This window comes from Oreochromis niloticus, linkage group LG13 (assembly GCF_001858045.2).
Source record: "Oreochromis niloticus isolate F11D_XX linkage group LG13, O_niloticus_UMD_NMBU, whole genome shotgun sequence".
NCBI classification, from domain to species: Eukaryota; Metazoa; Chordata; class Actinopteri; order Cichliformes; family Cichlidae; genus Oreochromis; species Oreochromis niloticus.
In genome coordinates, this window is record NC_031978.2 from 19,816,972 (window position 1) to 19,828,212 (window position 11,241).

Below are 11,241 nucleotides of genomic sequence, written 5' to 3' on the forward strand. Positions count from 1 at the left end.
CACCAACACTCACTCGGTTTTGTTTATGGTTTCCACTTTGTTTCCAAGGTTGAATCTTAGCTGGGAGCAGATGGGCAATGACAAAATGTGAATTTACAGCATCCCGGTAAGTATATGTGTATCAAGCATGTCACATAAATAATATGGTTGATGGGAACTTTCCACCATAATCTGGAAAATGTTGCTTTTCTCTGCTGGCAGTTTCATGATAATCACCCTTTTGGGCTGGTTTCGGAGGTCACAGCATTGCCTTGCTGGTAGCATCGTACTACTTAGCATTACCGCTCCCTAAGAGCATGTCATCAGGCTCTGTGGGTGTACTTCTAGTTTACTTGTCAAAGACTGATAAATCTGAGACAGTAGTCTGGCAGCAGTGAGTAAAACATCCACAGAAATCCAAACAGAAATACCTAAAAAAAACAAAAAAACAATAAATAATGCATTTATTTCAGCAGGGATTTTTTTTTCTTCTTACAGATTTATAGCTGTGTGTGATAAATGAAGAAAGAAAAGCTGTGAAGTCAATAAAAGCCGAGCAAAAGATAAGAGCTTTCAAGTGGTACATTTATTAAATACACAGCACTCTACATTAAGATACACTACTTTCCAAACATGAGATCGAATATGTGCGGAGCAAAGATGTAACTATGACAAAGTCCACAGAGAAATGAGAAACAGTGTTTATGTAAGAGATAAACACTGTTAAAAATAAGCGAACACTCAACATTATAAGCGTTTCATTCCAGACTGACATATTCCCCTTCTGAGAACACTAGACAAAAAAACTGGCTTGGAAAAGGTGAAACAGTATCAACGCTGAAAGACGGTGACAGCTTGAAAACAGCTTTGGGCAGTTTGGTTTATATTAGAGAACGCTCAGTGTGTTTTTTTAATCCCGTGATCCGATTTAATTTGAAATATTTCCAAGAGCCTGTTGAAGTTGAGACATTAGTGTTAATAGCATAATATGGAGATCCGCCTTGTTAATAAAGTGTGCTCGTGTTACATTATTCTGTATGCGTCTGTCATGAACGATTACCGTTCAGTTCTGGGAATGAACTCATTAAGAAATTAGCACTGAAATACAGTGTTTATAGCGTTTGTAGCACACTATGTATAGAAAAAAAGGAGAAAAGAAAACAACAGAAGAGGAAGCGATCATAGTGACTCCAGTGAACAGTTTTCTCATAAAAGATATACAGTCTTAACCAATACAAAGTATATGCCAATGGACACAGAAGTTAAATGATAACTGTTGTAAAGTAAAATCAGTATTTTGTCCTAATCATTTAAATATCAAAATATTCAGTGCTATTTTTTTTTAAAAAAAGAAAATAAATTAATAAAACTCTATATACATAATACTGAACATGACATCACACCTCCAGCAATTCCCATGCCAGACTGCATAAATTAAAATTGGCCTCGCCCGTTAATGGCACCCACAAGACCTAACTACCATATTTCTATATTTCTTCAGGATAACATTTGAGCTGTCATCAAAGTAAAGTACTGATATTGCGTTGAGCTTGGTTGGGGCGCAGCATGGTTTTGGCACATTGTCAGGAAACATTAAGTGGACCTATAAATGAGAGCATAAAGTAGAGTTTAAAGAGCTGCAACAGCAGAGAGTTACAAATGGTAAGAACGTTATTAGCTTATAGCGCGACTTTACTGCAACGCGCATGCGGGATACACAAAGAATGCTTACCAGCGTTTGCACAATAGCATGATTTGTTGCGTTCATGTGTGCGTTGAGTGGAAACGAGCACTCGCCATCACAGTAAAAAGCAGCATAGCCCTCCGGTGCAATGATCCAATCCTTTAGAAAAAGAAGACATTTAGTATACGTGACTGATAATCTCATAATTTGACTAAATGAGTAATTTTTGTGTGATTACCTAACAATTTTTTCATTGTAAGAGATGTAGAATATTTGTGTTTTACCTGCCAACCCAAGTCCCGAAAGCTGACATAAAGCTCATGCTTCTTACAGGCTTGCTTCTGTTCACTGGTGTTATAATCTGAAAAATAATAGTACTTTTTTATGACAGGAAATCATTTTTTTTTTACTTACTACAAGATGCTATTATAAATGTATTGCTTTTGGAGTTAACGGATGTTTCAGAGAATTATTACTACACCCAAAAATGAAAGTTGAAGTAAAATTCCTTCCATTTATAAAGGTAATTGGTGGATAAAAAGCATTAATCAATGTGCTGGATTATTTATCGAAATGAACAATGACATGTGTAGCCACAAATTTGTTTGCAAAATCAAGAAAATACTTTGAGAAGAAGAACAAAGAACAGCAAAACTATGTCAAGCTCACATTTTACAATATGAAACCAAAGACAAACATAAAACTAACAATACTGACTCACTAATTAGGAATCTTGCCAGTAACAGGGATAAAATGTTCGTTTTGAGGTTGAGACCATAAAGAAAGGAACGTGTAAGGTAATAAAATATAAAAAAAACGTCATCCTCTGGCGAGTGCTGCCAAGTGATTGTGGAAATACAGACCAATAATTTTTAATCTGACAAGCACGGACAGACAGTCTGCTGAACAGGTCAGCAACAGGAACAAAGGATGTAGTGAAACGGATTATTAAAAGACTGTGTGTGTAGGGTAAAAGAAAGTATTCACAAAAACTCATTTTAGCATCTAAGCTGCATTTTAAGCCCACTTACCTCCAGTTTTTGGTGCCTTTGAGGATTGTTGTTGATTATTCAATTTATTGCGACTGTGGTTCTTTTTTTTCCCACCAGCAGCTCTGACTGAGCGAAGCAACACCCCGCTGGCCTTGAAGAAAGCAACCAGGAACGGCTGTTTGGACTGGGGCCCGTTCCTCCCGATGATTCCGGCAGATTTTATGTTTATACTTCGTCCTTTAAAAAAATAAAAAGGTAAATAAAACTTTTACAACAACATTAAAACTCAGTGGATAGTTTTAGAAATTTATGACTGCTTTCAGAGTAAGTACAAATACAAAAACCAGGTCAGCTCATCTTAATTTTTTGATTTATGGCAATCAATTGTTGGTAATTGGTGATAAATAATCATAATCCAAACACTGCCAGACATTTGACCTGATGTCACATAAAACATTTTTGTAAAATCAAATGCAGATATTGTGGATTGTCTTGAAAGGTGAAGCTGACCTTTTAAAAGTCTAGGAGTTTAAAATAAATCTAAAGTGATTACAAGAGAAAAAAAAAAGTAATGGAAAGAAAAACTGAACTCCACTTGCCATCTACAGTTTCCACACAGAGTTGCAGGCCCAGGTTCTGCTGTGGATTCATCACCCAGTGGTTACTGGTAGCTGTTATGTCAAACACTAGCCAGCCTCCATCAGATGCCTGGACCTTTTTGGAGTCAAGTAAGAACGTCTCTGCATCTCTAAAAAGTCAATGAAAACAATGTCATGAACATCTGCACTAAATAAGCTACAGTTAAAATGAGCAAAAACAGCTGGTGCATATATCACTGGCTACTTTGTTAGGCACATCCATTCAGCTGCTTGTTAACACAACTGTCTAATCAGACAGTCACATGGCAGCAACTGAGAGAATTCAGTCATGGTAAAGACAACCTGCTGAAATTCAAACCGAATCAGAATGGGGAAGAAAGGTGATTTAAGTGACTGAGATCAGAGAAGAATGGCCATAAACGCAACTCAAATAACCATTTCTTAAAACCAAGCTAAAGAGAAAAGAACTTGTCTGCATGCACAAACTTGGACAACAGAAAATTGTGAAAATATTAGGTAAGGTCAGAATTTGGCCTAAACAACATGAAATAATGGATCCATCCCGCCTAGTATCTGCAGCCTACCTGAATATTGTTGCTGACCATGTTCATCCCTTTATGTCCTCAATGTATCCAGCTTTCTGTCTATACTCTCTTTTTCTTTTCCCTTTCCCCTTACCCTCCAACTGGTCATGACAGTTTCTTCAGTTTCTTCCTATGAAAAATGAGTTTTTTATTCCCACCCTCGCAAAGTGCTTGCTTATAGGAGATTGTCTGATTTTGCTGTAGGATATTTACCCTGGCATAAAGCACCCTGGGGTGACTGTCGATGTGATTTGGCACTAAGCCTGAATTAAATTGAATTGAACCTAATTGAACTGAATCTTCTGATAGCTGCTTCCAACAGGATAAAGGACCAGAGCTCAGACTGTTTAAAACTCGTTTCTTGAACATGACAGTGAGTTCACTGTACTCAAATTGCCTTCAGAGACACCAGATCTTAATCCAACAGGGCACCTCTGGGATGCGATGGAATGAAAGATTGGCATCATAGATGTTCAGCTGACAAATCTGCATCGCCTGTGTAATCATATCAATACGGACCAAAATGTCTGAGAAAATAAAGTGGCTGGTGAGTGCACATGTACTTGGCATTATTTTCTAGAACATGTAGACTGAATCTTATCATGACTGAGTACTTTATTCCAAACTCTGTGGCAACTCTTCCCTTCCTCCTTTAGAAATCGAACATTTATCTTAGTACTGAAATGTGCTGATTTGCTCTGTAAGAGTGTTATAGTCGTTGCTGTGTGCTGGACCTGAAAAGAAAGCGGTGCTTTTGTTGGAAAAACCTTTCACTGGTAATAAATAGCAGAGTCGTGGGGTACAGGGTTTGCCAGTACTTCAGAACTTTCAGGAGCTATGAATCATGCATATCAGCTGTTTTTCTTTTGCTGTTTTTTAACATAAGCTTGACATAAGGCCTCAATCAACTCAAAGTTGAAAAAAAAAAGCCCTACTTCCTAATTTGCATTGGATTCCTTTCAAGTTGCAGATCAGATAAAGCAGAGCCTGTTAGGTTTTTGTGGTTGCCTGACGCTGGTCAGAGACAACCAAGATTTTCCGTCAGTCCTTCAGGAACCATTTATGTCTTTATTGCAGGTGTAATAAAAATCAAGCATAATCTTTATGCATGACATACTTCTAAACTTCCTTTTTGACTTTTGTAGCTTTTAGCTTATTTCCTGTGATAATTTAGTCTGAGTAGGTATAGGTTTGTAGCTGTATGCAAGAGTGTAAATGTTTATCCTACATTTTAATCTGGGGTCACTAGATGTACTGCTCCACAGAGTATGTGACTGAACACCAAAGCTGAGTGGTAACTTTTCAGACTGCTCTGTGTTTAACAAACTATGTTCACAAGTCAATATTTTCCATTAGGAATTCATGTTCAGCAGTAAAGTTCAGTACCACAGCAGGTGTGACTCTGAGAAAGGTGTGTAGTTGTCTGAAACTACAAGTACTCTGACTTTAAGTGTACATTTGAGAACCTTTATGGATACGAAGTGGAGCATTTTCACATAGTTGCTTTTGTCTCTGTGTTTCATTAACTCAGTGAAGACACAAGCAAGTAAACATAAACCCTGTAAGTTTAAAATAGCAAAATAATTTGTGCTAATGTTATCAATAAAAAAACAACTTAAAGTTCAAAGAACTTATTAGTCCTCAAATACATACATAAAGTGTATTCTGGTTACAGACTCCACAGACTTCCCCAATACCAGCATCTTATATACAGTGTTACTCTCATGCACTATTTAACACATTCACTTTATCACTGGCCATTGTTTTTACTTAACTTTTATTATTTTAAGTAAATGGCAGAACATGTGGACAGGAAACAATTTTTTTAGTGGGATTTGATTTTCTAAGCTTTATATTAATGTGTATGGTCGGTCTCTTAAACCCCTAAAATACCCTAACAAAATGGTTTTAATTTGCTACCGAGACCACAACCTGTTCAACCTGTGCTAAACTGATTTTGTTGAATGGGCCAAATGAGAACCACTGGCAATCATGAGTATTTATATAATCAGCATTTTGTAGAAACTTAGTAGAGGTTTGTGGCACAACTTCACCTGCTTCCAACGTACAAGGTGAAGAGGATAAGGTTTAAAGGGGGGTCAGACCTCCAGCAACTTGTGTAGTATATAAAACAACATTAAGGGCACAGGCTGAAACTCGTCTGTGTCTATAAGCAGCATTCTGCCTAACGCGCTGGAGGCAAACACAAAAGAATCTGTATGGCTTTACTTTACAACTGAATCCTGCTCATACTATAACTGCATTTAAGCTTTTGTGATGACAGAAAAATCAAGAAAACTGTTCTCTAAGATTTCAGTCACTGTGAAAGACTCGTACCTGTTTGTGAGCACTAATTCAAATACACTATTCTCCATGAAAGCATGTGTGAAAATATGAACTGAGCATTCTTCCCCTTTAAGATGGCAGAGTCCATTGACTTGGACCTTTTCAAAGCCCCGGAGGGCCATATCTTCCCTTCAATCACCCACACACATTTTTGGCAAGCAAATGTGGGCCCACTTTTAAGTGCACCCTTGTGTATTCAGCTATGTCTTGCTTTAAACTTCCGGAATATTGTTAAGACAGGCAGGTGGCGGGCATAACAGTGACCACGGGAGCACCCTAGGGAGCCTCCAACCCCCCCTCTCCCCCGATACGGGCCCTCGTGGTTTCATCTGGGACACAGCCAGCTTGGCAGGCAACACAAGACGAGTGATAACTGACGGACCTTCCAAGCTTCATAAGTGGCCAACTTGCTAATGGAGTTCTCTTTATCCGTGAACTATATTTGTAAGGCAGACATGGTGCGAATGAAGGAGAGCAGAGTTTGACATGGAAGGATGTGCTTTGCAAGTGGAAAGTTTCAACCCCCGACAGACAATGGCCATTGTGAAATAAGATACAAATCGAGATGCAAATAGTTTTAAATAGTTCTCACTTTTTACAGTAGCGGCTACTTCATTCTGCTTTTTCACTACAAGGAAGAAGCTTCCAGCCTGTTTTACATTTCACTAAACCTTTAAATAACCGAGAACAAACTTAACGTAGGTCCTTTGTCTTTGTTCTTTTTTTAAAAAGACTGACCCACTTTATGACTCATTTTTCCCCCTTGTTTATCTACAATTATTTTATGCCCATAAAATGAAGCAATAAGTCCTTTAAACTGCAATCCAAGAAGTGCTGGGACATTTTAGTTAAATGCAAGTAGCAGCATTAGTAAAAAGAACACTTCCATGAGTTTACTAAAGCAGCAAACACCACCTGGTTGAGGTAAAGCATTTTTAGTTACACATTGCTGGATAGTTTAAGCTGTCGTTATGTGATAAAAACATCAGAAATTATTTAGAGATTACGCAGTTAAGCAGTTCAGGCCTTGGGAGAATGCACAGAGGTACAATCACATTTAATATGCACATTTAATACATAGTTGTGGTTGGTCTGGCACTTACTTGTTTTGATACTCTTTGATGACTTGATATATGGTCACCTTCAGGGTAATATTGTCGTAGCGGGCATGACTACGGTCCTTATAGATCCTAAACTCTGCCGCAGTCACCGCCTCCCCTTCTGGTATTTGAGTCAGATCAAAACGGAACTCCTTGTAGTGTCTTCGTTGGTGAGAAAAATCTTTATCTTTCTCCACTGGAAAAGAAAATATTTTACGACAAAGTTGATTTCTACCGGGAAGAAAAGTTGATAAAAAATATATATAAATGTATGAGTTCACCTCCTGAACTGCTTCTTAAGCTGTTTAAAGGAGAAAATATGCCAGCATCAACGCGCAGGAAAAAAGTGTAATTTATCACATCTTCTTTCGCATTCAAGGTCCAATCCAAACATTTTGACTACCAACAAAAGCACTTTCCAGTTCATTAAATCAGTCAACTCAATACAGGTAGCAGTTCCCAGACAGGCCCTCTACTGTGTGCCTAACTGCATTCTCTGGCCATGATGAATGGGCTGTCAGTTAAGAAAAACAGGCTGATTTCAATTAAAGACACTTTCGTCTGCTCCTCAAGTGAGAAAAAAGAGCAGACGGGATTCTTCAGCATCACATGAGTGTCTACTCTGACCTCATTTCTGACCTCATACTGACCTCTGCTAGGTTTCATAAAAACTAACCCTTAAGCTTGAAAGCAAAATATTTCTAATCTAATGGATAATATAAGATTCCTTTTTTAGGTTTGTCTTTTTTTTAAATGGGTGAATTTTTTTTATACCTGTATGGAGACAAACGGAGGATATGCACAGCTTATTTTTTTCGAAGGGGGAAGCGTCTGTTTTTAGATGAAAATATATAAATATATCCTCAATTTCAGCATCAAAGAGCTCCAGCGTACCTACATTAGGGACATGCTGACAAAGTGACCTCGGCCCTTTCTCACCTCCACCTGGTAGCAGAGAAGAGGCATGTGGCTGAGGTCAGCGGATGTTCTGACATCCACTGTGATATCATGCAGTGCATTTCCCTGATATTTTATCGAGAGGGAACGCCTGCCGTTACTTAGCACAAACAGGTCAGAGGTCAGCTCTGACTTTTACCCACTGAGCGTGTTCCATTATATTAGCCACGGGTGGTAATCTGAAACAGAAGTGCCACCGAGAACACGGAGCAGTTACCTTTGAAATAGCAAAATATTAAATAAAAATGTAAGATATCAGTTTTATTCAGCTGGTTCTAACTGGGCTGTAATGAAATTATCAAATGACTGATATTTCATTAATAAAAGGCCCACTTTTTTATGTCTTGTGTGTTTGGATGTTTGAATATCTGGCTTCTTATTGATACTACAGTAAGCATATTAAACCGCATAAAATGCTACATAGAAATTTTTAAAACAGTTGAGGTCAGTAGCTATATTTGAGTGTACTGTAATAAAGACAGAGCCCCATTGAACACTCCACTGACAGTCTCCAGAATGAGAGCAGAGCCTTCAAGCCTGACAGTGTACATGCCCCGGTGTAGCGGTAAGTGGAAACAGATGGGCTGAGACCAAGGTGAGGGAATAATGTTACAAGCAAGTCTCCACAAATTCACTTTAACATGTTTTACTTTGTATTTTGGAAAATAGAATCCTTAAAGAATAAAATAGTGAAACTTTGTGGATGATATGTTACAGGGATTTGTTCTACACTATTCAGTTCAGCAGGACTGTGCAATAGTTTGATTAATTTTCCGAGTGCCATTGCAAATATTTTTAATCTTACCATAGAACAACAAATGCTACAAATAGCACAAATATTATGAAATGGGCTTGTGGTTTCTCTTAGTGACAGAACCTCAAATATGAGTATCAGTCAGTATCACCCTCTTTTAACAACAGGAAATAATTTAGGCTAATTTTCTCAAGGTCAGACAGTCATCTGATAAGTCGCTGTGAACTGCTGGGTTAAGGGTCGCAGCTACCGAACAAACACAATCATTATACATAAAAGCGACTTAAGAAAAAAATAGAAAGCAGCACAAATTGATGGGTCAAAATGTTCAGCTCGATTGTGTTAAATACAAAATATATAACAGGAGTCTATAGCAACCCCTCGGTACTCTGAGAATGACTGATGTCTGACGACGAACTTGAAATTTTTACACTTAGATGCACAAATGTCTTTTCAAAAATTATAAATCTTGAATTTGCTCCTCGGCAAGTTTTTGTATGAGAGGTTGCGCATAAGAATATATTGCACGCGTGTCCGGTTATTTTCCAGAAATAAGTGGTAATATTTTGCATCCCAAAAAGCAGGCTCGTTCAGCTTATGCTGGTGTTTTAAAATTTGTCTTGATGTAATCTATAATAAGAGAAATAAAACGTTTTAAACTCCTCACTTATCTCTGGGAAATAGAAATCAAGTGAAAGATGAATAAGTCCATTTCTTTCAGTGTCCGTGATAACCAAGAATCACCTGCACATAATCTCAATGTATATATTGATTTAATAGCACGTGGTGGATATTGATCCCGTCTTAATGACACTTACCCAAATTGACAAAACTCATAACCATGTCGGCGTCATTGAGAAAGTTGGTGTCTTGCGCTGTGGTGAGTGCGGGGCTGTGGCCTACGAGAGGGGCCGCTCGGTAAGGCTGTGCCACACGGGAGTAGCCGGCATGCTGGGGGTTGTAGTAACTTTTCCTAGAGTGCCCTTGAGCCTTGGCACTAAAGCTCTTCCCTGCGCTCTCCTGCACGCCCTCCTCCTCATCCACGGCCATGGCGTTGTACAGGTCGAGCATGAACAGCGGCGCGGAGGACGCCTGCTTCCCGGGAGAGAAGGGCCTGGGACGGTGAGGCAAGCCCAGGATGGAGAGGATCTCTCTCTGTATCTCCCTGCGCTCGTGATTGCGCAACCTCCTGTAAATAAAACTGGAGTGCACATGATTGTCACTTAAACCGCAATGCACGCACGACAGGAAACTCAAACAGCTCCACGCAAGTCCAAGTACGGCACGGTTCAAAGGTGTAAGCGCTGTCATCTTGACAAATCAGCTCACTTTGAGATGTGAAGGTGAACTACATCGCACTCAGTGAGGGGAGAGAAAAAAGCGCAACAATTTATGCTATAGCTGTGCCAACACGGAATCATAGACTTTCCATATTAGCCAGAGGCACCACAACTTTCACGGTGGTAACTAAGGAGGCTTTTAGCAGTCTGCCCTTCTACAAATGAGGTATCAGCTTGCAGAAAAATCGCCGCTCCTCTCCTGTGTGCGAGCTTCCTCCAGCAGCAGTATTTACGCCTCCAGGGTCCATCCAAAGTCTCAGCCACACCAAGTATTTATGGAGCTGTGTGACCCCGTCCCTCACCTTACTCCTTTGTGATGAAAAAACGTGTAGGTACGCCCATAACGTCGAGGGATAACCTGGAGTTTCCAAGTGGATGAAATGTGTTGAACTGTGTCAAAATTGAGCAGAGAGAAGCACTCGACTCATGCCCCGGCTCGCATTTTTCTTTTTTCCCCCCTCTCTCTCTCACTTTTTTTTCTCCCCACTGAGAATGTGTATTGGGGCTAGTTGCCCTTTGAGTCCATCCCACACTCCTCAGCTTTTGTTTTTGCATCCTCCTCTAGCGGCCGCAATAAAACTTCAGCCCGGTCCCATGATGAATGTGGCGGCTCAGGAGTGTAAAAGGAGACACTTGAAATCCGAGAGGCCTTCTTAACGAGTGAAAGAATAATGACAGAGCCTTTTAATCACCTCAAGTTATTGAAGTCTTCATAGGAGAGGGTTTCAGCTGCATCCACCGCAAAACAACGAGGGTCATGTTTTTATAATGTATGGAGGATTCAAAGGTATGGAAATATTAAATACACTAACAAACAAGAAAACTCCAGTACAGCCATAATTTAAATTCAGGACGAGAGGAGATAAAGGCCTACTGTAAACCACATACCGCACATGCTTTAATTTA

General features: G+C 39.3%; 1 protein-coding gene across 1 annotated transcript; it reads right to left on the bottom strand.

Moving 5' to 3' along the window:
- Window positions 1-543: 543 nt before the first annotated feature.
- On the bottom strand, window positions 544-10,953 carry bmp5 (bone morphogenetic protein 5). Its single transcript, XM_003440995.4, has 7 exons — window positions 9,814-10,953; window positions 7,288-7,480; window positions 3,255-3,403; window positions 2,695-2,892; window positions 1,948-2,024; window positions 1,712-1,822; window positions 544-1,582 (listed from the first exon to the last, which is right to left on the bottom strand). Exons 1-7 carry the CDS (start codon window positions 10,304-10,306, stop codon window positions 1,433-1,435), a joined length of 1,371 nt encoding a protein of 456 aa, XP_003441043.1. The 5' UTR covers window positions 10,307-10,953; the 3' UTR covers window positions 544-1,432.
- Window positions 10,954-11,241: the final 288 nt, after the last annotated feature.

Coding starts and splice junctions, on each gene's coding strand:
- bmp5 (XM_003440995.4), bottom strand. CDS start 10,306: ATGACAGCGCTTACACCTTTGAACCGTGCCGTACTTGGACTTGCGTGG. Junction 2,025..2,694: donor AAAGGCACCAAAAACTGGAG/GTAAGTGGGCTT, acceptor ATTATTTTTCAG/ATTATAACACCAGTGAACAG. Junction 1,823..1,947: donor TTCGGGACTTGGGTTGGCAG/GTAAAACACAAA, acceptor CTTTTTCTAAAG/GATTGGATCATTGCACCGGA.